General features: G+C 43.5%; 2 protein-coding genes across 2 annotated transcripts in view; one reads left to right on the top strand and one right to left on the bottom strand.

The window, feature by feature from the left end:
* The window catches only part of LOC139159570 (SUN domain-containing protein 3-like), a 221,618-nt gene that overhangs the window by 40,914 nt on the left and 153,261 nt on the right, over positions 1 to 27,443 (top strand). The gene's annotated exons all lie outside the window — the stretch shown is intronic.
* LOC139163258 (sperm-associated antigen 4 protein-like) lies at positions 504 to 26,541 on the bottom strand. Its single transcript, XM_070744211.1, is given in 8 exon segments — positions 504 to 846; positions 1,950 to 2,039; positions 2,644 to 2,811; positions 11,173 to 11,193; positions 11,195 to 11,286; positions 12,515 to 12,598; positions 21,121 to 21,275; positions 26,456 to 26,541. Coding segments are annotated over 8 exon segments (855 nt in total). The 3' UTR covers positions 504 to 687.

Below are 27,443 nucleotides of genomic sequence, written 5' to 3'. Positions count from 1 at the left end.
GCTTCCCCGCAAGGCAGCAGGTCAGCATCCTCGGCGGGCGAGCGGCGGGGAAGCCGGCGGCTGTGGCAGCTGCTGCAAGAGGCTTCCCCGCCTCCTCAAAGCAGCCTCCCAAACCCGAACTTTTGCTGAGAAGCCCCGCCGCCCAGCTGTCACCTTTTAAAACAGCCGGGGGGCTTCTCAGCAGCCTCCCAACGCCGAAGCCCCCAGGCTGTTTTAAAAGGTGACAGCTGGGCGGCAGCGTTTTTTTGCGGTTTTTTGTTCTTGTTGCACGGATTAATTGACTTTACATTGTTTCCTATGGGAAACAATGTTTCGTCTTACGAACCTTTCGTCTTACGAACCTCCTCCTTGCACCAATTAAGTTCGTATCATGAGGTATTACTGTACATTACTTTAACAACTACGTTACTTTAACAACTACATTACTTTAACAACAATTCTAACTGAATTTTCAACTGAAATCAACATTAGTTTAACAACTACATTAGTTTAACAACCACTACTTTAACAACAATTCTAACTGAATTTTCAACTGAAATCAAACTGAAACCTGTTAGTCAAATAACTCAACATCATTAGTATATCCTCATGTTTTCTTTCCCATTTTCCCCTGGTGGGAAAATCTGGAGCAAGTTCTAGGTGCTTTTTACACTTGCTCAGTATAAATGTTCATATTCCTGTTTTTCTTTATTTATCTTGGGAGATTTCATCCACTTTCTTGCCCAAATGGTTTATATTGGCCATCCTTCCATGCACCCTGATTCGATAAATGCACGTGTACTCTGGATTTCCCCAGTTGCTCTCCACTTTTATCTTTACATACTGGAACGCCTTCTCTTGTTCATTCTGAAATGTAGATGAGGGAAAAGAACAATCATAATAAAAAGCAATCGAGATGAAGTCATCCTCTTGAATGGCTCTATCGGTTTAATAGAAGAGTGCAAAGCCTATACTGTATATCTATATACAAGAGCCGGGGTGGCGCAGCAGGTAGAATGCTGTACTGCAGGCCACTGAAGCTGATTGTAGATCTGTAGGTCAGCGGTTCAAATCTCATCACCGGCTCAAGGTTGACTCAGGTTTCCATCCTTTCAAGGTGGGTAAAATGAGGACCTGGATTATGGGGACAATATGCTGGCTCTGTTAAAAAGTGCTGTTGCTAACATGTTGTAAGCTGCCCTGAGTCTAAGGAGAAGGGAGTCATAAAAATCAAATAAATAAATAAAATAAATCTGTAGACCTGTTTCCCAAATGCTGATATAACTGCTTTGGGATTGTTATTCATCAGAAAGAAGATTTATGGTGGGGTTTTTTGTTTTTTGTTTTGCTATGTCCCATTACCTCCCATCGATATATATAGTCCTCAACATATGACCCCAATTGAGCTCAAAATTTATGTTGCTGAGTGAGACCTTTGCTAAGTGAGTTTTGCCCCATTTTACAACTTTTCTTGTCACATTTGTTTAATTAGAAATACATTGTTACTTAACAAATTGTTAAGTGAATCTGGTTTCCCCATTGACTTTGCTTGTCAGAAGGTTGCAAAAGTTAATCACATGGACCCCGAGACACTGCAGCTGTCCAAAATGTGAGTCAGGTGTCAAGTGTACAAATAGGGGTGCTGCAATGGTTACACGTGTGAGAAAATGGTCATAAATCACTTTCTTCAATGCTACTGAAACTTTGAACAGCCGTTAAGTGAACTGTTGTAAGTCGGGGACTATCTGTATAGTGCCACAGATTATCTAAACTATATTTCCTCAGGAGGAGCTCTGGTTTTCCAGCTCTGGCCTAATCCACTCCTTAAAGTACTGAATTAAAAGTTGTCTGATTTTTAGCAGAAATTGCAGAGATTCTTTCAAAACAACTCCCTCTGACACAGCCCCTTCAGTTTTACTCTATCCTACTTTAGTTTTACCTCTACCCCACTTCTCCCATTTCTAGTTTACCTTCAGCTGGAATGTCTGAATTAATTCCTTCTCGGTATCATACATGAATGTTCCCAGCAGGATCTCCTCTTTTGTTTCATCATTTAGCCCCTAAAATTAAAAGGAGGGAATCAGTGTAGAAGAGTTGAATGCTGCAGCAGCCCAGAAGGACAACCTGGAAGCAGTTCTTGGCCAACAAAGTCAGGTCAATGCAGAAACCCCCCAAAAAAGATTTTTGAGTCTTGACAAGCAGGCAACCTTTTAGTGGTGAGCGGAATTATTTTATATGAAACGGGCAGAGAGCTACGGAGAGTGGTCACATGATTGTCAAGCTACTCCCACCTGGTCACATGGCAGGCAAGCCACACCCACAAAATAAACCATGCCCACAGTGTGGCAGTAAACATTTTGGCAGCTCATTGCTATATGTTCATAATGCTCCCACCTCCCATTTTTCCCCAAGAACTTTGAGAGATGAATTGGTCTGAGGGAGAATGACTGGCCTAAACTCTGCTGGCTTTTATACTAAAGGGAGAAATAGAACTCGGAGCACTGATTTCTAATCCTTCATCTTAACCTCGATACCAGAATGGCTCCATATCCTATTTCAGCTCAATATCAAGGGCATAGTAGCCTTGGTGCTTCCTAAATTGCAGTTCTTTTAATGAACCTTAGAGGTAAGATATACGATAAGTTAAAACAGTATTGTACTCACATAAACCAAGAAATCTTTTAAGGCGCTTGTGATTCCTTCCGAAAAAGCTATTGCTTTAGAGATGTGCTGAACTGTAACGGCTGTGAGTCGGACTTTTTCAGGCAGCTTAATTACTACTTGGCCTTCAGATCCTGAGAATGCCCAGCAGTTTCCAGGGTAAACATCCGGCTACAAACAGGAGACCATTCACATAAATAAAATGCTCAAAATTGGAATCACTCTATAATATGTAAATAGATACATTGCTCTGGGGTTAAAATGGTTTATACAAGAGACACTCCCAATTTGGTGGTGGGGTATGTATGCTTGTCGGGTGGTGGGCACTTTTCACTATACACTTGTTTTATGTTGTGGGTATCTTAAAATTGTTAAAAATCAATTAAACAAATGAATTCAGGTCTTTCAGATTGATTTGATGTGTGAGTACAATAATTACTGGGGTTTCTCCAGGAGTAGGGTGAACTTTATTGTGAATGTGTGACAAAATTACTTCTGACCTCTAATCTGTGTTTTCTCTGGCTTATTAAGAGGTCAGATACACCAGCAAAGTAAACTATTAGTGGGTAAATAGAGTTTTGTAATTAAACCAGAATAATATCCCAACTAGTGTAAATTTTCCAATCATTTGAAACCAGGAAAATGTCATTCTTCCCTCATTCCTCCGTTGTAAATGAGGCATTCCCTCTTTCTCATTCTCTTTCTGTCTATCTGCCTTTTAATCTCATTGAGGGGAGTAGTGAAGAGGATGGGCAAGAAAGGACCAGGATCTCCAACATTTTTTTTTTTATCCCTCTAGAAATGAAGGGAATGGATGACGAACTGGGAAAAAGGATTACATAAAGTGAGGAGAGTACAAGGTGAAAAGAACAGAGAAAGGGGATGGATGGGATTAAAGAAATATTCCCAGAAGGTTGGCAGATTTTTTTTTTTAAATTTATGTGTTTGTTTATCAAAACGTGTAAATAATAGCAGGTATTGATATAAACACAAACATAAGTAAAGTAGGTACAGGCAAATAGGACAATAAGGCAGGGATGGTAGGCACAATAGTGTGCTTATGCATACTCCTCACTAATAAACTTATTGTGTGTGTGTGTGTGCATATTGCTCGAAAAAAAAATAAAGGGAACACTCAAATAACACATCCTAGATCTGAATGAATGAAATATTCTCATTGAATAGTTTGTTCTGTACAAAGTTGAATGTGCGCAGCAGCATGTGAAATTGATTGTCAATCAGTGTTGCTTCCCAAGTGGACAGTTTGATTACACAGACGTTTGATTTACTTGAGTTATATTGTGTTCCCTTTATCTTTTTGTACTGTGTGTGTGTGTATATTTATCACCAAGCATTTATCACCAGCAGCCAATGCTTCAGCAAGGGGCCATTTTCTTCCATTCTGAAGCCCAATAATGAAGACTTCTATAGAAATGGGAGAGAATTCTTCTTTTGCTTTCCAACGTCCAGAAAGCATAAATAAGGAGAAACAGTCTACACCAGTGTTTTTCAACCGGTGTGCCGCGGCACACTAGTGTGCTGCGAGACATGGTCAGGTGTGCCGCGAGGCGGTTCGCCCCCCCCGGCTATTGCCCCCCCGCCGCCGCTATTGGCACCCTCCCACGGGAGGCCGGCAAAGGTTGCTTTGAAAGTCGGCCCCCTCGCGCCCATGGCTTCTCGTCGCTTCCCCAAAGCACCGTCGCTTCCCCGAAAGCGTGCTCTCATCTCCCTGCCAGCCCGCGGGGGGGCGGGGAGGCGCCAGCAGCAGAAGGGAAGGGAGCCGCGGCCGCCCCTGCCTCCCCACGGTGCCTCCGGCCCACTCGGCCTTTCGGCGCTGCCCCCCGCCCGCCCCCTCTCCTCCTCCGCTGTCTCCTGCCTTTCGGCGTGGCTCCTCCTGCACCCGGAACGCAGGAGACAAAAAATGGCCCAACTCTCGTTCTCTCTCCGTTCTCAGCGGAGGCCAGCGAAGGTAATATTCAATGTCGGGAGCGCGCGGGCGGTTGCGCGCGCTCCCTACCCCCCTGCTAGCCGCTCGGAATATTCAAAATAAGAAAAACCTTCGCCGGTGAAGGCTTTTCTTATTTTGAATATTCCGAGCGGCTAGCAGGGGGGTAGGGAGCACGCGCAACCGCCCGCGCACTCCCGACATTGAATATCACCTTCGCCAGCCTCCGCTGAGAAGAACGGAGAGAGAACGAGAGTGAGTGACAGCAACAGACAGCAAGATAGAGAGAAAGTGAGAAAGAGAGAGAGAGAAAGGGGGGAGAGAAAGAGATAGCAAGAGAGAGAACAAGAGAGAGAAAGAGTGTGAGAAAGAAAACAAGAGAGAGAGAGAAAGCAAGAGAGAGAGAGAAAACAAGAGAGAAAGTGAGAAAAAGAGAGAAAGAGGGAGGGAGAGAGAAAGAGAGAGAGAGAAAGAACAAGAGAGAGAGAAAGAAAATAAGAGAGAACGAGAGAGAGAGAGAGAGAAAATAAGAGAAAAAGAGGTAGCAAGAGAGAGAGAAAGCAAGAGAGACAGATAGGGAGAGGAAAGGAGAGAGAAATGAGAACAAAAAGGGGAGAAAAAAGGAGAAATGATTGAGGCAGAGAATGAGAGGAGAGAGAAACAAAAGAGAGAGAGAGGGGTGATTCTTGAAGCATATGGTAAAAAGCACCCAAATAATAAGAAATGCCCCCCAGCCCACACCTCTTTTTGAAAAGAATAAAAGAGAAAATACCCCAGCCCTCAACTGGTTTTGGAAATGGTTCCAGTGTGTATACACACACACACATAAGGGGGGGAGAGAGACAGGGATGGAAAAAGAGGAGAAGTGAGAGGGAAAAGGAATGAGGGAAAAAGGGAGGAAGAGAGAGAAATGACAAACATGAGAGAGAAAAGGGGGAAAGACAGGAGAAGTACCCAGAAATGAGATATAAATTTGAGTAGGGATGATTGATGATTGACTCTATTTATAAGGGGATGTTACATGGAATTGTATATACGAGGGGGTTATGTATGTATGTATGTATGTATGTATGTATGTATGTATGTATGTATTTATTTATTTATTTAATTTGTGTCATTTTGGTTGGTGGTGTGCCCCATGATTTGGTAAATGTAAAAAATGTGCCGCGGCTCAAAAAAGGTTGAAAATCACTGGTCTACACTATAGCAATAGCAATAGTACTTAGATTTATATACCATTCCACCGTGCTTTACAGCACTCTCTGAGATGTTTACAACATTAGCAGCCCCCATTTTTACCAACTTCAGAAAGAAGGAAAACTGAATCAACTTTAAACAGGTCAGGATTGAATTTCTGGCAGTGAGCAGTTACCCTGCAATCCTGCATTCTAACTACTGCATCATCACAGCTTTTGCCATCATTTAAAATCTTCTTAAATACAGCAACTCAGAACTTCACAAACTATTCCAGATATACATTCAGAAACAACATACAAAGGAGAAGATTTTGTTCTTCTCTGGAATATTCTGTTTTTGAGCTGGAGAGTTTTGTGCATCCCTCCCCAGGGTTGGGCTACTGCCCGGATGGGAGAGAATGCAGTGGAGTAATGAAATTGGAACTCCACCCTACAGCACCCAATTTGCACTGAAATATGTTGAAAGAAAATGTAGCGCGTCCTGCATAAACCATGCCCACAGTGTGGTAGTAAAAAATTTGGTAGTCCTTCACCCTCCCTCTCCCTGCTCTAAACCAACCGAAATCATATTATTGTAACTTCTGAACTCTGCCTTAGTTTAATGCAATTAAACGCAACAGTTAGTGAAAAGTCTGAGGAGCTTGAGTTTAAACGGTTCCTTTATTCAGCTCTATTCGGAAAGTGACTTCAGCAAGGAACGCGTCTGGCTTTACACAGCACCAGACGCTCCTTATATACTTTTAGACTTCCCGCCGAAACTCAACTGTCAGAGTCTTAGCCAATCAGAGGCGTCTAAAAAAATTCAACTATTTACATTGCTTTATACATACTCAACACCCCTCCCTCCTTAGTTTAGAAAAAAACAGTTTTACAAAGAAAGCCAGGTGATAAAATCATCCAATCGGCTCAGTCTGCGTGCAATCCTTTCGGACCTGCGCAGATCATTTGAGTCTTGGCAATCGGCCGAAGAGGAGGTCGGCTCGCTAGCGTCTCCACTGGAAGTCCAGTGCCTTGGTTGCGGAAAGGGCCCCAGTGTAGAGTCCGCGGGCACAACGCCGACCCCCGAGGATGCTGGCTCGACATCGCTGGAGGAAGATCGTGGAATTGGTGAGTAGATTTGCGTGTCCATTAAATTTTGTTGTATAGTCCATCCGTTGAAGTCCTCTGTAGAAAGCGAGGGTGAATATCCAAGTTAGTGTTTCGGGCTGTGGTGGCGTTTGGTACAGGTGTGGACTCTTGGCGCCTTCGTAGGTTGTCAATGTGCCTTTTCCACACTTGGCCATCGTCTAAACGCACATAGTATGTCTTTGGCGCGGTTTGTTGTAATATTGTCCCTTTTAACCAATTAAGTCCACCATCAAAGTTCTTTGCAAACACATTTTGACCTAAATACAAATTTCTTTCTGGATTTACAACATCATTTTTGCTTTCACAATACATAGGATGGAGTCTATCTATTGGGGTCCTCAGTTTTCTCCTCATCAAAAGTTCAGCAGGGCTTTTTTGAGTGGTAGCATTTGGGGTGATGTGCTGGGTTAATAAGAATTGGTCAAGGTGTTCTTGCACCTCACCTGGTCCTGACCTGCGTAAGGCTTCTTTGGCCACACGCACGTACCTCTCTGCCAACCCATTAGCCCAAGGGGAGTAAGGTGAGATGAGGGCGTGTCTGATGCCTAATTGATCTAAAAATAATTCTATTTGTCTGGCAGTTAACTGGGGACCATTATCTGACACCAATATGTCAGGGCAGCCATTTGTGGCAAAAAGACGGCGCAGGGCTTTAATGGTGGCACTAGTGGTGATGTTGCTCATGGCAATAATTTCTACCCATTTAGAATAAGCATCCACAATTACTAAAAAGTACTGTGGCCCAATTGGGCCTGCAAAATCAATATGAATCCTTGACCATGGTCCCTTTGGTTGTTCCCATTCCATTGGTGTGGTTCTAGGGGGGGGGTTGGCCTAGACTCTTCACATGGATCACAAGTGGCTACCCATTTTTCAATCTCTGCATCAATCCCTGGCCACCATAAATGTCCTCTGGCCAAGCTTTTCATTCGCACAATACCAGGGTGCCCCATATGCAATAATTTTAAGACTTTGTTCCTTAAGCTGGAGGGAATTATGATCCTGTCTCCCCACAAAAGGCACCCTTTAAGATAAGACAGTTCTAGCCTTTTGTTTCTGAACTCTTTTAAACAATCCCCCTGGTTTTCGTTAGGCCATCCCTTTAATACACAGTTGACTACTTTCTGTAACTCTGGGTCTTGTCTTGTGTGATCAGCTACCTCTCTAGCGGTTGTTATTGGGTTCTCTTCTAATTCTAAGATTAATACATCTGCAGCTGGGGCTGGGTCCTCTACTGCTATGGTCATGGGGCATCTACTCAGCCCATCTGCGTGATTAATTTCTTTTCCTCCCTTATGTTTAAGTTCATAATTATAACCTGCTAAAAATATAGCCCATCTTATTAAGCGTGGTGACATAAATGGAGGTGTGGGTTTATTTGGTGCTAAAAGTCCTAATAAAGGTTTATGGTCTGTTAGTAACTCAAATTTGCAGCCAAAAATATAATTGTGGAATTTCTTAACCCTAGCTACTAGGGCTAAAGCTTCCTTGTCTAATTGGCTATAGTTGTGCTCTGCGCTAGACAATGTTCTAGAGAAATAAGCTATCGGGGCTTCCGTGTCATTTGGCAAACATGTGCCAAAACAGCACCCACACCATACGGTGAGGCATCGCACGTTAATCTTACTGGTAGCAAGGTGCTCTATTGGACCACTACACTGTTTGATGTTAAAAGGTTTTTTATTTGTGTAAAAGCTTCGCTCTCAGTTTTCCCCCAGGTCCAAGGTGTTCCCTTCTGTAGCAATTTGTGGAGAGGCTCAGCTGCTGTTGCTTTCTGTTTTAAGAAAACAGAATAGAAATTTAGAAGGCCCAAAAATGCCTGTAATTCAGTTTTGTTCTGTGGCTCTGGGGCTTCTCTAATGGCCTTTATCTTATCAGGTGTTGGATGGATGCCTTCTCCATCAATTCTATAACCTAAAAACTCCACACTGTGGGTACCCCATACACATTTATCTGCCCTGATTCTAAGGCCCTTTTGCTGTAGTCGTTTTAAAACCTCCCTAATTCTCTGGTTTATTTGTAGTTGACATTCCCCTGAAATTAAGATGTCGTCAAAATATGGTATTGCGCCTTTTATTCCTGCTAGTAGCCTCTCCATTAAACTCTGGAAGATTCCCAGGGCTACGCTCACTCCGAACTGCAACCTTGTGCATTTAAATGCACCCCTGTGACTATTGTTTGTGCGAGGGCGGTTGGCTCATCGACTGGCAATTGCTGATAAGCCTGCGCCAAATCGATTTTAGCAAATACTTTCCCTTCCCCCAGGGAATGAAGCAATTGTTGGACCACTGGAATAGGGTAAGGATGGTGTTGTAGGGCTTTATTAAGAGTGGACTTATAGTCAGCACAAACTCTTAATGAGCCATCAGGTTTTAAAGGGGTAACTATGGGGGTTTCCCAAGGAGCCTGGTCAACAGGGACCAAGATGCCCTGTCCTATTAGTTTATCCAGTTGTTGGTCCAGTTTTGGAAGTAGTGGTAGGGGAACTCTACGAGGTTTAAGCCGTACAGGGGGAACTTTGGGGTCTAAGGAAAAAGATATAGGTGGGCCATTGTAAGAGCCCAAGGTGGAGCTAAATACATCAGGAAATTCTTGTAGTAAGTTAGGAATCCCTTGGTCACTCACAGTATGAATACCAGTAATTACAATCCCAAGGGGAGCCATCCAGTGTAACCCCAAAAGGGAGTGCCTGGCTCCCGACACCACAAACAATGGTAGCATACAGTTAACAGTTTTAAACAGTATAGGTTGGTGTTTGCGTTGTTTCTGCGTCCTGGAAAATGATGATTGCGGTTGTCGCGCGGCTGGCCAGGCTGACCCTGAGGACGAGGAGGACGCTGGGCAGAGAAGGAGTCTTCTGGCATGGGGGCTCTGCAGGCTTCTGCGATGTGTCCTCGTTGGTCGCATCGGCGGCAAATGGAATCCCGGAAAGAGCATTTCAGGCACGGATGGTTCCTCGGCAGCCGGAGCAGGGAAAGATGGGACGAGGTTGTCTCGGTGGCCTCGCAGTGTCATGTTTGAGCAGGAAACAGTTGTCTTCACTGTTGGCTGGTAGACTTTGCTCGTCTGATGACTCGGATTGGGAAGGTTGAGTGTCGATCTTCGCGACGACTTCCTTCTTGTCATTTTGCTTGAGTTCTTTGGCGGCAGCTTCAGAGATTTCAGCTGTTTGAGCCGTCTTGATTACGGTTTGCAGGGAAGGCTCATCTTTTATTAGGAGCTTATTTCTTACGGCTGCATTTCTCATGCCGAAGATCAAGGCGTCAAAGAGCTGGGCTTCTGGGTTGTCAAATTTGCACTTTGACAAGACGGTGCGAAGACGGGTGGCATATTGGTTGATAGATTCGGTGTTGAGCTGGCTCATTCTGGAGAATTCATGCCGGAAAACGATGGCCAGCTTTGTAGGTTGGAAGTGGGCAGCGAGCTTGGTTTTCAAGGCGTCGCAAGTCACGGAGTTCGCCGGCAACGGGTCTGTCAGAGTCTGGGCAAGATCGTATATCTCTGAGCCGCAATAATTCAGGAATATTGCTCTCTTCATGTCGCTGTCGGCGTCCTTCATGCCCGCAGCTTTTAGGAATATGTCGAATTTTGAGATGTAGTTATCCCAAGTAGATTTTTCTGGGTCGAAGAAGTCAGGAGCTCTTCCGACAGGTAGGTTGTCCATGGTGGAGATCTCAGGTTCGACCGTCCGACGTCACCAGTGAAAAGTCTGAGGCAGCTCGAGTTTAAACGGTTCCTTTATTCAGCTCTATTCGGAAAGTGACTTCAGCAAGGAACGCGTCTGGCTTTACATAGCACCAGACGCTCCTTTTATACTTTTAGACTTCCCGCCGAAACCCAACTGTCAGCGTCTTAGCCAATCAGAGGCGTCTAACAAAATTCAACTATTTACATTGCTTTGTACATACTCAACAGATAGATTTTCAAGTCAGAACAAAATAGGCCGTGAAGAACTGCAGAAAAAGTTTGCAGAGCCATTCACAAATATGTGCCTCCTTTAATTTTAAGGAAAGCACTGAGCTTTCCTTAAAATTAAATGAAGTCAGATTTTATCAACATTTCGATCTGGAATACAAGATCTCTAGGAAATCCAAGGGCTATAGTGTAGGCTAGATTGAGAAGTTAAAGAAAACACCCAGAAGAAAATAATGACATGTATATAGTTATGTGATAGAAACTGGACTCGGGGCAGTACTATTTTTCTAGCTGATAAATTGTACTATTCTTCTGAATTAACTAATAGCAATCATAGAAATACTGCACCTGTAAAATAGTTTCAGGGGGGGTTGGCTGAAGAGATAAATGGAAACCAACAGTTTTCCTGGTGCAAAAAATCGAAAGACTTAGATGTCCTGTCTTTATTAATCGTGGCTCCTAGATAGACAGACAGATGATTATGTAACCTCAAGTTGTTTTCTATTTCTAGTGAACATTTAGATGTATTTTCTTATGACAGATGTTTTTTAAAGTCTAGAATGAGTAGAGTAAAATATAAAGAGATTTCTTATCAGAAATTACATTCATTCACATGTAATTTCCCAATATTTATTTATTTATTTATTTATTTATTTATTTATTTATTATTTGGATTTGTATGCCGCCCCTCTCCGAAGACTCGGGGCGGCTCACAACACGTGGAACAAATCATAAATAATCCAACTAAATTTAAAATATTTGAAAATTTAAAAAAACCCATATACTACCAGACACACACACAAGTATACCATGTATAAATTAAACATGCCCAGGTGGAGATGTTTCAGTTCCCCCATGCCTGACGGCAAAGGTGGGTTTTAAGGAGTTTACGGAAGGCAGGAAGAGTAGGGGCAGTTCTAATCTCCGGGGGGAGTTGGTTCCAGAGGGCCGGTGCCGCCACAGAGAAGGCTCTTCCCCTGGGGCCCGCCAACCGACATTGTTTAGTTGACGGGACCCGGAGAAGGCCCACTCTGTGGGACCTAATCGGTCGCTGGGATTCGTTCGGCAGGAGGCGGTCTCGGAGATATTCTGGTCCAGTGCCATGAAGGGCTTTATAGGTCATAACCAACACTTTGAATTGTGACCGGAAACTGATCGGCAGCCAATGCAGACTGCGGAGTGATGGTGAAACATGGGCATACCTAGGTAAGCCCATGACGGCTCTCGCAGCTGCATTCTGCACGATCTGAAGTTTCCGAACACTTTTCAAAGGTAGCCCCAATATTAGTTCCCGCGTAGTCTCCATGTAGACAGATGATACTTTTATAAAGGCTAGAATAAGTACAGAATAAAATATAAAGAAACTTTTCATCAGAAATTAAATTCACTCATATATACTGTAATTATCCAATAGTAATTCATCTTTTGTAGAGTTTAGTGTAGAAAGAGAAAAATCTGTCAGATATGATTTCAAATCACTTATTCCCCCCCCCCCCCGAAGCTTCAGTTCAGGGATTTAAATGTGATGCGCATTAAACATTTAAATCAACCGAAGCTTTCAGATACTTCTCAAGGGCAACCAGGTTCTCAAGATCCAGAACTGGGTGTAACTACTGCACAACTCGCAGTTTATGCAAAGACACTCCTGGCTGTGAGTTGCAAACCCAAAGCCACTCCATCTTTCAGGACATTGACTTTTGAGCCCAGTCAGCCTTCTGTATATCGTCTTCAAAAATCTTCTTAAAAGCCAAATTGAGCATATCAATCATTTCCTGCAAAGGATAAGAAAAATGCACCAGGGAAATGTTGTATACAAATATCAGTTACATACGTTAGACATCGTAAATTATAAATATAACCATAGACTTAATTCCAACTGTTAGCAACAGATACACAAATATGGACAATAAAGCATCATGTCAAAAAAGCCAAAATTTGCCAATTCGGCAAATGGTTTGTTTCTCCAGTTTGCTGAGTAAAGACAGGAAATAAATGTGCCCAAATGAATAGCCCATAAAGGAATATTAACTGGTATCTAATAATATTTTTCTATCAGATTTTAGCTAAGGAGGAATGGTTGCTGGTGCTTAAAACAGTGTGTACCACGATTCTTTTAGATAGCATTAAGATGTTTTCATATGTCATTTAGGTATGTGAAAAGATGATGCCTATGAAGCATACACTATAGCCAGCCCTGGGACACAGGCATTTGGGGGCTAATGTCAAAAGACGAAAATTTATATCAGTGCAGAAATCTCTATGCAATACTCATGCTTTTTAGACATAAAGGCTGGAACTTCTGTGGAGAAGAAAAGTATGTAGAAAGGAGAGGTGATTTAATAATTCTTAGACTCATCAAACAATCCAGACAGACTATCTCATGTAGCAGGTTGGAGATGTACAAATTTCCTTTAAACTTTTGGTAAAGGGTAATCCCATAATTTACTATGTTATTTAATTTCTATACCACTCAACTCTCCAAAAGGAGTAATTGTTTTGTCTTCACCATAAAGATTTAAAACATACTAGAACACCTTTTATTATAAGCATCTCTATCATGAGCAGTGGGAAACCTATGACTAGGGCAGTGGTGGCGAACCTTTTAGAGACTGCAAGCCAAAACCCACTTGTCGCAAAGTGCCAACAAGGCAATTTAACCTGAATTCTGAGGTTTTACTACCTAAAATGATAAAGGCAGAGTTCAGCTAATTGTTCTATGAAAAATGTGATAAATGCACTTTTATGCCCCTTCATTTTTTCTGCTTTTGAAATATTATGCCCAATAACAATAAAAAAAGAAAAACTTTTGTAATATCATTTTTCTTTTTCTCCTTCCCTTTCTGTTTCTCTCTCTCTTTCCTTGCCTCTCTTCCCCTTTCCCTTCCTCTCTGCCTTTTTCTTTCTCTTCCTCTTTCCCTCCCTCTCTGCCTCTGCTTCTCTCTTTCTCACCCTGTTTCCATCCCTCTGTTTCTCTCTCTCCTTCCCTCTCTCTCTCATTGCCTTCATCTGTTTCTCCACCCCTCCAAAACTGGTGCTGGGTGGTGGGAATCTGGAGGCTGATGACCCTAGGAGCAGTGCACCGAAGTACAGCTGGCTGGCAGGGAGGCATGGCACCCAACGCAGGCAGCTCTGCAGGAAAAGAGCTATTGTACTTACCTGAATGGTCTTCTCAATGCGCTTCGTGGAGAGTCCAACGTGGGGTATACTCTAGTTTTATTGGTAGGGACTGAGTTTGAATTTAAATAATTAATTCTGTCCTGCCCCCTGCTTGCCCCAGAGGGTTCAGTTTTAAAACGAAGGCATAGACATATATTCTTTATATAAAAAAACTTTATTTGTTACAGGAAAAAACCAGAACTATAAAAAGGAACTGCCACCCTGGGCAAGAACAAGGCCGGGTGGGTTTTGGACTCTCCACGCAGCGCATTGAGAAGACCGTTCAGGTAAGTACAACGGCTCTTCTCCAATGCGCTGCTTAGGAGAGTCTAACGTGGGATATACCCAAGCTAAGGAGACAGGGAGGGATTAGGCCTGGTCAGGGGAGCAGAAGCGGCACACACTCATTGAAGAATTCTCCTGCTAAAAGCTGCTTCTGCAGAGGCAAAGACATCGAGGCGGTAATGTCTAATGAACGTTGTTGGGGACGACCACGTGGCTGCGCGACAAATATCCTCCACTGATGCCTGTGTGTTCCAGGCGGCGGATGTGGCCGCACTTCTGGTGGAGTGCGCTGTAATCCCTTGTGGTACCTGCTGGGACCGTGCAATATATGCTTCCGCTATGCAAGATCTTATCCATCGTCCAATTGTTTGGGAGGAGACCTTGAGTCCCTGAGTGGCCGGGAGGAAGGAGACGAACAAGTCTTCAGATTTTCTAATCGGTTGTGTCCTACGAATGTACAGTTTGAGGGCTCGCCGGACATCTAGTTTATGCCAGCAGTGTTCCTGAGGATGAGCGGCTTGGGCGCAGAAATCTCGTGAAATGGTGTGTTGACCTTCGGTAGAAATGCCTGGTCCAGTCGCAGGACCACTCTATCTTGATGGAAAATGCATAAATCCTGCAGTACTGAGAAGGCTGATAATTCCGACACCCTTCTGCTGAAGTAATTGCTACCAGAAGAGCGGTCTTAAATGAGAGTATGCGAAGTGGAACTGAGCGCATTGGTTCAAAGGGCGGACCAGTTAATGCCCGAAGGACCAGTGGGAGGTCCCAGGTGGGATACCTGTGCACCACCTGTAGTCTGATGTTAGTAGCACCGCGGAGGAAGTCTCGAATGTAGGGGTGCTGATATAGTGACCTCAAATTCTCCAGGCGAAGTACTGTGGACAATGCTGCTACCTGCCGGCGGAGGGTGTTCGGTGCTAGTCCTTTTTCGAACCCTGCCTGGAGGAAGGACAAGATCTGTTCTAAGGACTCTTGCAATGTGTCCAGATCCTTTAAAGTACAGAAGGTAATATGCTGACCAAGTAGAGTCGTAAATCCTGGTCGTTGAAGACCGCCGGGCTGCCTGGATAGTTCCTATTACCATATCAGGTAGGGAGAGTGCTCTCAATCGGCACCCCTCAAGTACCAGACGGTGAGGTGCCACCATTGAGGGTCTGGGTGGTGAACTGACCCCTGGGTGAGGAATACCTGACTTTCCGGAATCCGCCATGGTCTGGAGACCGATAGATCTTGTAAGTCTGAGAACCACGGGCGGCGTGGCCAGTGTGGCACTACCAGCAGAATCTCTGCCCTTTCCGCCAGCAGATTGTTCACTACCCTTGGGATGAGTGCCGTCGGGGGAAAGGCATAAAGAAGCCCTTCCGGTCAGTGGGAGCGTAGGGCATTGACACCTTCCGCTCCTGTGGATGGGAAGCATGAGAAGAAGCGGGGGAGCTGTGCATTGTCCTGGGTGGCAAACAGATCCACCTGTGGCGTGCCGAACCGTAGACAGATGTCCTGGAATATGTTCGGGTCCAGCCGCCATTCCGCTGGATCTAATGTTGCCCGGCTCAACCAATCCACTTGTGTGTTTAGAGTCCCTGCTATGTGCTCCGCCCACAAGGACTGCAGGTGTTGTTCCGCCCAGGAAACTAGTGTCTCTGCTTCCTTCATGAGGCATTGTGATTTTGTGCCTACTTGATGGTTTATATATGCCCAGGTGGCCACATTGTTTGTGAGGATGAGGACTGGGTGGCCTGCCACCCGGGGAAGGAACTGGCGTAGGGCTAGCGATACCGCCCTTAACTCCAAGAAGTTGATGCTGTTGTTGGCAAGCTCTTCCAGAGTCCAGGTGCCCTGGGCTATTTGGTGTGCCGTGTGTGCCCCCCAGCCTGAGAGGCTCACGTCGGTTGTCACAGTGACGGACATCTGTTCCTTGAAGCAGGTGCCCTGGTGGATAGCTGATGTTGTCCACAATTGAAGGAAGTGGCGGACCCTGGGTGGTAATCAAACCAGCTTGCTGGTGTGACTGTTTTTGTTCTTCTGAAATGGCAGGAGGAACCATTGTAGTTGTCGTGTGTGTAGTCTTGTCCCGGGGACCACGTCAATACATGATACAAACATGCCCAGTAGCCTGGATATTAAGGCCAGTGGTACTTTGTGGTCGTGACGTACTGATTGTACTGTCTCTACTAGGGATGCTTGATGGTCTGGTGACGGGAAGACGTGGCAACTGACCGTATCTATGATCGTGCTGAGATGACGAAGTGATGTTGTAGGTGTCAGGTGACTCTTCGCAAGATTTATTGAGAATCCATGGGTCTGTAGGGACCGGATGGATAGATCGACCTGTGCTTGTTTGGGCGACCTGGATAGAATAATGATGTCGTCTAAGTAGGCTTGGAGTCTTATGGACTGGAGGCGTAAGTCTGCCATTACGACATCTAGCAACTTGGTAAATGTCCTGGGTGCTGAGGATAGCCCGAAGGGCATGGCCCGGTATTGGAAGTGGGCACCTCCCAGGTAAAACCGTAGGTATCTCCTGTGGTCCGGGTGGATTGGTACATGTAAATATGCCTCCTGTAATTCTATGGAGGTCAGGAGGTCGTGCTGACGGATGCAAGCTAGGATGGATTTGAGTGACTGCATCTTGAACCTGCGGTACTTTACATAAATGTTCAGTTGCTTTAGATTGAGGTTTAAACGATGTCCCCCTGAATTTTTGGGCACTAGGAAGATGTGTGAATAAAATCCCTTTCCCTCCTGGTCCAGAGAGGTACCGTTTCGATGGCCGCGATGTCCAGCAGGTGTTGGACTTCTTGTTGGAGTAGGTCCCTTTCCGCTCTGTTGGCGAGGATGGGGCATCTGAAGAACCTGTTGGGCGGGAGGGCAAGGAATTCTAAACGCAGTACTGATTGGATGGTGTTTATGGTCCAGCAATCTGAGGATGTCTCTTCCCATTGCGTGGAGAACACTTGAAGTTTTCCTCCAATGGGAGCATCTGTGGATGAGTCATTTGGATTTCCGAAAGTTTCTGGACGGTTGACCCCTAAACGGGCGTTTAGGTTGAATGTATGAACGGTACCACACCGCATTCCTGTCTGTAAAGGGCAGTCTATCCTGTCGATAGTAGCCTTGGCCATAGGTTCTCTGGGCTTGCGCAAAGGGAGAGGCTGTAGTGGTGTCGTAACGAAAAGTCTGTCTGCGGGAATATGGTGCTGGTCTTCTATCACCACGCCTATAAGCCTTAGGGAGGACCTTGCGTTTGTCTTTTTCCTCAGCCAATACTGAGTCTAATGACTCATCAAATAGTTTCTCCCCGATGAAGGGAGCTGCCGCAAGATGCCATTTAGATCTTGCATCAGCGTGCCAGCTTTTGAGCCAGAGAAGGCGGCATGAGGACATAGTGGCCGCCATGGAACGCGCCGCGAACTTAGCGGAGTTCAATGTTGCGTCCACGGAAAACTCCACTGCAGCGAGAAGCTTAGTTAATTCCTGACGGAGTCTAGCGTCCTCTGGGCCCAGTCTGGATTGCATTTCTTTAATCCAAACAATGGATGTGCGTCTAAAAAATGAAGCTGTATGGGGAGCCCGCAATGCCCATGCTGCTGACTGATGTGACTTGCGGATGAGGGTTTCCGCTTTGCGGTCGTCCAGCTTCAGGCCTTCCATGTCTGCTGGGACTACAGCATTGGAAACAAGATTGGCAACCAGTTGATCCACAGGGGGGATCTGTAGCAATCCTTCAATGTTTGGGCCAAACCCATAGAACTTCTTTTTGATGGAGGAAGGGTCTGGAGCCGCTGTAGGGTTCTCCCATAGGTTTTTTATATTATCGATGAAAATTGAAGACGAGGAGATGAAGTCGGATTCCTTTTCTGGTTCAGTAAAAAGTCCTGCAGTAGGGTCCAGCTCTACTGATGGGTCGGTAGGCTTGGTAGTGGAACCCAGACTAACTGTGGTCTTTGCTTTGTGCAAAAGGGTTTTGAACAGTGTGGCTTTAAACAAGCCGGTAAAAACTGGTCGTTCAGCAAATGTCTCTTCATCCTCAGAGAACTCATCCTCTGCCCCACTTCCCTCATCATGTGACGGGGGCTGAGCCCCCAGCGAGTCTTGGTAGGTGTAGTGGGCATTAGCCATGGGCCATATCTCTGGTTGCTGGCTCTTGGTAGGCATAGGAGGTTGCTGCTGGATGCCCGTGGCGATGCCCTGCGAGTATGCGTTGGCAATCATGTCCTGCACCATTGGGGAGAAGTGATGCCAAACGTCAAGGCCCGACCGCAGGCCTGCAGCCATGGGGGTGAAGGAGGCAGATGGCACCGGCTTTGAATTTGCCAGAGGTGGAGACTGCAACCCCACATCCTGTCCTGGGGTTGTTGTGCGAGCTGAGGCACCGAGCAGGGGGAGTGTCTCCCCACGTTCAGGAGACCAGTCTTTGTCTGCGTTTGCAGGGGCAGGTTCTGGTATATCCATGGCATTAGCTGTGGGTTGGGGAGGCATACCCATTTGAGAGGGTGGGCAAGGCTGTTGAAATTGATTGTAAGGCAGAGTCCAGGTCTGCTTCTGAGCCTGCTCCATCATTTTTTCCAGAGCTTTAATCCTCTTTTCAGTCTCTTTAGCAGATTCAGAAGACTGGGAGGATTTGGACTTTGGCTTAGTGGAAGGTGCCTTGTCCTTGGGCTTAACCACAGCTGGGGGTGGTGCAATGTCTTCTGCCCCTTGTTGGTGTTCTTTAGTCTCAGCCATTGAAGCAGTTAGAGCTTCCAGTCCCGCACCGCCAACAACAAGCCACCAGGTGGCAGCCTACACTAGAGAGACAGGCTTCTCAAGGCACACAGAAAAAACGCAGGTGTTTTGCTGCTGAAACAGCCTGTAACGTGAGCCCCAGCAGCTGTTTAAACTTCGTGGCAGCTAGTAGTGAAGGAGAAAAAAAAATTCCGGAAGCCGGGATTCCTTTTAAAAGGTTTCCGGCGGCTCGCACATGCGCCCACTAGTAACCTGGTTACTATGGGGCTTTTAAAATGGCGGCCCCCAGACTGACGAGGGGGACGCCATTAGCGAGGTCAAGAAAAGGGCTTGGGAGCGCCGAACATCTGATTAGCGCGGCGAGCTGCGGCACGAAATACAAACTCTGAAGAGTCAGCCTTAAGAAAGGACTTTGGAGGAGCTGGTTTCAGGTGCAGCGGAGAGACGGACCCTCGCGGCATCCTCGGTAAGTCGGGGGCTCAAACGGGCATTTTGGGGGTTGGCAATGTCCACTGAGGACAGAGGCCAGCCCGAAGTGACCAGCAATTTAACCTCCGTGAGCCTGGCCCTGGAGGGCTAGGCTCCTTGCCCATTAAAATTCATTTAAGCTCCTGGGTTGTATGCGCTGAGGAAAGGGACCCATATGAGCAATCCAGGCGGTTCTTGCCGGCGGACCAGTTAACCAGCCAAAGGTATACAATTATATAATTAAAAATTAACTTACCTTATATTGTTTAGGAGAGTCCAACATGGTGGAAGTCAGTCGGAGAGGATAAAAATAATGTCCCTACTCTACGACTGAGTTTTAAAACTGAGCCCTCTGGGACAAGCAGGGGACAGGACAGAATTAATTATTTAAATTCAAACTCAGTCCCTACCAAGAAGACTAGAGTATAACCCACGTTGGACTCTCCTAAGCAGCGCATTGGAGAAGCAACTGACATCCGGGAGGCCAGAAGGAGCCTAGACCAGGGGTAGGCAAAGTTGTCTCTTCTATGACTTTTTTACTTCAACTCCCAGAATTCCTGAGCCAATCATGCTAGCTCAGGAATTCTGGGAGTTGAAGTCCACATGTCATATAAGAGCCAACTTTACCTACCCCTGGCCTAGACGATCCAGGGTTGCATTGTGGCTCTGCCTCATAATGAATTTCAGGAGGAGGGGGACCCCATCTCCTCCATTGGGAAACACCTGAGCTATGGTGGTGAATCTATAGCATCATGCGAGAGGTAGCATGCAGAGCCCTCTCTGTGGGCATGTGCGTCATCACCCCAGCCTAGCTCCATCGCATTTCTTTGTCGGTTTCATTTTCAGGGAAACAAAAGTTTGTGGGACTAAAAAAAAATTTCACTCAATCAATTCCAACTTTGTGAGATCTTCTCCTTTCATGAGAAGTTGGAATTGATTGAGTGAATTTTTTTTTTAGTCCCACAAACTTTTGTTTCCCTGAAAATGAAACTGATGAAGAAATGTGATGGAGCTAGGCTGGAGTGATGACGCATGTGCCCACAGAGAGGGCTCTGCATGCCACCTCTCACGTGATGCTATAGATTCACCACCATAGGTCTAGGATTGTCCAAACTTTTCCACTGGTTGATTGTTCTCCCTGTTGGGAAATTTCTCCTTGGTTCTTGGTTGCTTTTTCCCTTGATTAGTTTCCATCCATTGTTTCTTGTCTTGCCTTCAGGTGCTTTGGAAAACAGGTTGAGGCTCTCTGCTCTCTGCAGTCCTTCAAATATTGGAACACTGCTTTTGTGTCATCCCTAATCCTTCTTTTCATTAGAGTAGATAAACCCAATTAGCACCATCCTTGTTTCTCAACATTTTTTTGATATTGTGGCGACCAAAACTGGATGCAACATGGAATACTAGTGCCCAGTATGAAATTATAATTTACCCTTTTGCAGCAGGAAAGAAACCCTCACTGTGGTTCAATGTTTTCCCTACTGTATTTTTTAAACATATTTGGTACGAGTGAGGCTGGGCATGAGAACAACGAACAGACTTCAGTTTTGTAAAAGGGGGGAAAATGACATTCTATGGTAGCTAATAGATGTGCAAAAGAAAATGATAATCTGGAAAGATTGAAACCAGAGAATTTCTGAGATTAGTTGCAGCTTCCTAGTTTCTCCTCTCCTGATAAGTCACTTTCCTGAAGGATTTGCTTGGTGGACTGCTGAATCCCTTTCTGGGTGTTGCTGATCTCAGAATGCATTTGATCTATTTCGTTCTTAACGTCCTGAATTTCATGGAATTGATCTTCCAGCAGATGTTGAGATTTCCTTGTAATAAAGGAGGGGAAATGGGTGTCAGGATTATATGCAAAACTCTGAAAAACTGTTAAATGGCAAAGCAAAAGGATACAAACCCGTTCTATTGTTGCTTCCGTTTAGTGTTGCCTGGATTTTTGCTGTAGACTAGTGTGATACAACTGGTCCTTGACTTACAACCATTCATTTAATAAGTCTGAAATTACAGTGGCACTGAAAAAAGTGATTTCCGACCACTTTTCACATTTAGGACTGTTGCAGCCTCCCCATGGTCACATGACAAAGATTCAGATGCTTGGCAACTGATTCATATTTATGACGGTTGCAGAGTCCCAGTGTTGTGATCATCTTTTTGCAACCTTTTTACAGACAAAGTCAATTAGGGAAGCCAGATTCATTTAATAACCATGCTATTAACTTAACAAAGGCAGAGTTTCACTTAACCAGCGTAGCAAGATAGTGGTAAGCAGGGGCAAAATTCACTTAACAAATGTCTCATTTAGTAACAAAAACATTTGGGCTCAATTGTGGTCGTAAGTTGAGGACTGACTGTAATCAACTGTTTTCCAGACCATTCCTGGGCCTGCAATGCACCAGCTAATTATTGTGGTTACATAAAACTGGATATTAAGGCATTTCCCCCGAATCTGAAGGATATTAGAATCAAGAAGGGAGATATTAAGCATGCCTGACCCCAATACGGTAAACCAAGGATGTCAAACTCAATTTCATTGAGGGGCACATCTGGGTTGTGTTTGATCTTGAGGGGAGGTAGGTGTGTTTCATTTTCAGGGAAACAAAAGTTTGTGGGACTAAACAAAAAATTCACTCAATGAATTCCAACTTTGTGAGATCTTCTCCTTTCATGAGAAGTTGGAATTGATTGAGTGAATTTTTTTTTTCATTCATTCATTCATTCATTCATTCATTCATTCATTCATTCATTTGTGTTTCTGAATGGTTGTCCCATTTCCATTCCCAACTCAGCCAGTGTGGACAACTTTCACCATCAAAGAAATTGCTGAATAGTTGGCTGGAAAAGATATGTGGTTTGGAGAATCTGAGAGAAGTAGACTTGAATTTAGAGGGAGGGACTTGGGACTAGGAAGAGAGAGAGAGAGAGAGAGAGAGAGAGAGAGAGAGAGAGGAACTGCAAATGAGACCATGCAGAATCTGTTACTTTTAAAGTAAAGGAAGGAAGAAATTAAGGATAATTAATTTGTGCATAAAAGGCACCATTAAAACACAATAATTGAATATTTTATAGTTATAATACATTATTTTAATATAAAACATGGATTTATAATCAAAATATTTTTTAAATATTTAAATTCTTGGGGATGTGCATGCATGCGCTGGGTCGGACACATATGGGGGGTCAAAAATGCATGCAGGGAGTGGAGGGGCAGGAGGTCACTTGCATATGCAGGGAGTGGGGAAGCATAGGGGGAGTGCGCACATATGCGGGGTGCATGCAGGGGAGTTGTGTGGGCAATTGCGAGGCTGGGTGTGTGTTGCATATGCATTGCATTATGGGTGTGCAAGTATGCTTTCGGCAAGTGACAATAAAAATGTTAATCACCAATGTGTTAGGGTAACACCTCTTTAGCCTATTTAAACTCTTGCATGTCATCTAATATATGATATTTTCAACCTCTACCCCACCCAACGTAGAACTTCTGTGATGGAGAAGATGATTAAATGCAGAGTTAGCTGTCTTGATTCTCATTTCTTTCCAAAAGAGGTTTTGGACATTGTTACATTGCTACTTACCTTATATCGCAGAAGAAGTGTAAAAGTTTTTGAAGAAAGCAGATACACAATAAGGCTAGGAATGCAGCATATGGCTTCTGTGAAACAGAACAATTCACAAAACAATTAAGGTGTTGATTCTGAAGGTTTATAAAGTACCGTATATACAGTGGTCCCTCGATTTTTGCGGGTTCGAACTTTGCAAAACGGCTATACCACGGTTTTTCAAAAATATTAATTAAAAAATACTTTGCAGTTTTTTTCCCTATACCACGGTTTTTTCTGCCCGATGATGTCGTACGTCATCGCCAAACTTTTGTCCGCCTTTAATAAATATTTTTTTTAATAAACTTTAATAAATAAACATGGTGAGTAATAATCTAAATGGTTGCTAAGGGAATGAGAAATTGCAGTTTAGGGGTTTAAAGTGTTAAGGGATGGCTTGTGATACTGTTCATAGCCAAAAATTGTGTATTTATTTCCGCATCTCTACTTCGCGGAAATTCGACTTTCGCGGGCGGTCTCGGAACGCATCCCCTGCGAAAATTGAGGGAACACTGTACCCGATTATAAGCCGAGGCACCTACTTTTGCCACAAAAACTGGGAAAACTTATTGACTTGAATATAAGTCCAGGGTGGAAAATACAGTGGCTACTGGTAACTTATAAAAATGGTGAGTTTTTGTAGGAGAATAAAAAAACATATGAAGAACGGTTGCAAGAACTGGGTATATCTAATTTAATGAAAAAAGGGACCATGGGAGACATGATAGCATTCTTCCAATATCTCAGAGTTTGCCACAAAGAAGAAAGAGTCAACCTATTCTCCAAAGCACCTGAGGGAAGAACAAGAAGCAATGGGTGGAAACTAAACAAGGAGAGAAGCAACTTAGAAATAAGGAGAAAATTCCTGACGGTTGGAACAATGAATCTGTGGAACAGCCTGCCACCAAAAGTTGTAAATGCTCCAACACTGGAAGTTTTTAAGAAGATGTTGGATACCCATTTGTCTGAAGTAGTGTAGGGTTTCCTGCCTAGGCAAGGGGTTAGACCAGAAGACCTCCAAGGTCCCTTCCAACCCTGTTGTGATTATTATATAACTTTTTTCCTTCCAAAATGTTTTTTATTTATTGCATCTTTCTTCCTTCCCTTCCAAAATCTTTCTTTTTTTAGAATTCCAAAAACCTCTTAAAATATCTTTAGGAATGTTATCTTAATCTTAAAACCTGTTATCTTAATCTTCATTACAATATCATTATAATTTTCTTAATAATAGGGATTTCATATATTCTTTCAAAACAATTGCTTAAATCAAACTTCCATGTGATAAATATTCAGATTTTCCATTTGAAACGTATTTCATAAGTGAAAATCATTATTACTATATCAATAGATCAGTAAATAACAATTGGGGGTTACTCAATCATTAACTGTAAAATCTTTCTTCTACATGATATTTATCTTGCATAAGGAGAAACCATACTCTTAAAAAAAGGTAAATCTATTCATATTAATTATGTAGAACAAATGATTATTGACAAAATTCATACTATTATATTATCCTAACCTTTGTATTGTTTTAAAAAAGTCAGCATTAACAATCCACTTGGGTAGGATAAGTATAGTTGGAAGAAAAAGTTTAATTACACAGTTATCCTCACTTTAAGCAACATTTTATTACAAAATAACCTATCCTGTTAATCAAATTTAAATGGGTAACTTACATTTTACTTGTACATTTTATTTACTTGTAAAATAGCGTTGCAGGCTTGATCAGAAGATAAATCCATGGTCCCTTCCTTCTGAAAGTCTCTTCAACTCTCCCGCCCCTTCCCCCAGTGCTTCCTGTAGAGGAGGAGCTGTGATTGGTACAGCTTGCTGCCAATCAGATAGCTCTCTCACTGCCTCCTTTCTGTGTAGACAAGGAGCTGTGATTGGTTCAGCCTGCTACCAATCAGGCAGCTCAGCAGTAGCAAGAGAAGAAAGAAAAAAAACCTCCTGTTGCCAGCCATGAGGTTTCTTTCCTCCCTGCCTTTCACATCAGAACTGTGGAACTTTGGGACAGTTTTCAGGTCAGTGAAAGTCAGTGACTCTAGTATAAGTCGAGGTTGGATTTTTCAGCACATTTTTGTGCTGAAAATATCGACTCATACTCGAGTATATACGGTAATTAAATGGGTGAAGGACGGAAGCTTTTCAAAAATCTCTTTTGTGTTTTTCCATTGATGAATTTCATCTGCATAAATAAACCATCCTCACTGGATAAGTGCTGAGCAATCTGACATTTCCAGTTTTGTGTTTTTCTGTTTTCTTCTCTTCCTATCCTTGTTGTCTAAACCAGGCCAGATTTTAAAGAGAAGGATTGTTTGTGCATGTATTTGTAAATTCAATTTGTAATTTCTGAAAATGATGATGGTCATTAAACAAATCCATTCATTTGATTGGACTTTTTTTTTTGCTGACACCAACAAAAAAATGACAGAAACTGGCAAAAAAAACCCCAACCATTTGAATTATGAATAAAAGTGTAACTCTCGTATGGGGTTCCTTGTAACAATGGAAACGTGGGAATTATAATCAATAAAGGAGCAAATCAATGTTGGAATCTGAAACCTATGTTTGGCTGTCTTTGTGCATGTCTGTACAGCATACCCATCTGTAAATGTCATGGAGCAAAGAATTCAGTGGGTAGGAATAGTGGGCGCAGAAGGTAGGAATAAATAGGTAGCCAATAACTATCTAGAGAATAAGTAATGAAGTGGTTGAACTGAAAATAAAAATACGAAGTTCTCAATTAAAGGAAGACAGAGTTAAAGAAACAGTTGAAAAGGAATCCTCAGTGAATACAAAGTAAATTTCTGATATTAGCTCTGAACGATTATTGCTTTTGAAGATAATTGTTTGGATAGTAATAATTATATAAATATCCGGGCCTTACAAAAGGATTACGAAAAAGGATTACCTTGAATGGCTTTTCTATATGCAACAGTTATTAATTAATTTATTTTTTATTTCATCAAGAATGCATTAGATCAGGGGTCTGCAACCTTCGTAACTTTAAGCCTGGTGGACTTCAACTCCTAGAATTCCCCAGCCCAGGTTGCTTTGCTGGCTGGGCAATTTTGCTTTGCTTTGCTGGCTGGGCAATTCTGGGAGTTGAAGTCTTCCAGGCTTAAAGTTGCCAAGGTTGGAGACCTCTGTATTAGATAACAGATATAAAAACATAATTATGAATACATGAAATGGATATAAATAAAAGGGACCATTAGGGACAGGGACGGTAGGCACACTGGTGCGCTTATGCATGCCCCTTAATGATTAGTATTCCTAATGTTAATATTAGTGATTCCTACTAAAGTAATTGTATATAATATAGGCACAAAACATATAAAATTATGTGTTGCACTTATTGGGCTGTACTAATTATGATATCAGGATACCTGAGCTGTCCCCATCCGAAGCGTGAAGTCAGCTCTGAGGGGCCCTTGGATTCTCTGAACTTTCTGCTTTCTTGCAGATGTTTCATTACCCTTTTCTTTGTTCCAGTGAGAGTGTGAAAGATTCTTTAAAAGGGCTAAGTAAAGTAGGTTGATCTAAAATGATTCTCTCAGGCAATTTAGCAGGCCAGAAGTGCAAGCCTGTCAAAATTGGAAACTTAAAATGAAAGGCCTAATGGATGTGGATGATGGGAGAGCTTCTAGTGCTGTAGAATAATTTTGCGGAAGACAGCAAGAAGACAAGAAAAGCACCTGGGAAGATACTGTAAGTTAATTCTGGAACTAATCCATTGTTAGAGAGTCTTCCCGTCTCCCCCCCCCCCCCCCCCCCCGTTTAAATGTTTTTCATTTTGTTCCTTGGGAGCCAATGACAAATTTTGTGTTGATTTCCAGAGAGTGGGAGAAAATGAAAAGAGCCAATGATAATCAGCATGCGATTGGGGGCGTCCCATCATCTGCCAACATATTCTCCATTGTCTTGAGCCCAAACTGAGGAGCCCATATAATTCATTTGCTGATAATTTGCTCATCTTCCCAGGCGCTTTTCATGTCTTCTTGCTGTCTTGACTAATCCATTCACACAAGAAATATGTATGTATCTATGACTTTTGAAAGATCTCATTTTATCTAGGGAGTTATGCACGGGAAGGTATTATAATACATGTGCAGCCTGGAATAAATAGGAATGAACTGGAGAGTTTTAAGTCTTGGATTATTGGCTTCACCTTTATCCTATCACATTATGGAACCCAGCCATCTGGTTGGGCAATGCCCATCACATGAGTATGACACATATAGCCACAATGCTAACCTTTTCTGATTTATTTTCCCTAAAGGAAAAAGATATGTGGAATTAAGGTGAAAGCAGACAAATTCTTCTGGTTCTGGTAAGCTAACTTTCTTTAACAATTAATTTGCCTGTTGGAATCAT

Source organism: Erythrolamprus reginae, chromosome 2 (assembly GCF_031021105.1).
Source record: "Erythrolamprus reginae isolate rEryReg1 chromosome 2, rEryReg1.hap1, whole genome shotgun sequence".
NCBI classification, from domain to species: domain Eukaryota; kingdom Metazoa; phylum Chordata; class Lepidosauria; order Squamata; family Dipsadidae; genus Erythrolamprus; species Erythrolamprus reginae.
The sequence above is the reverse complement of the archived record's forward strand: the minus strand, read 5'-3'. Positions and strand labels throughout refer to the sequence as shown.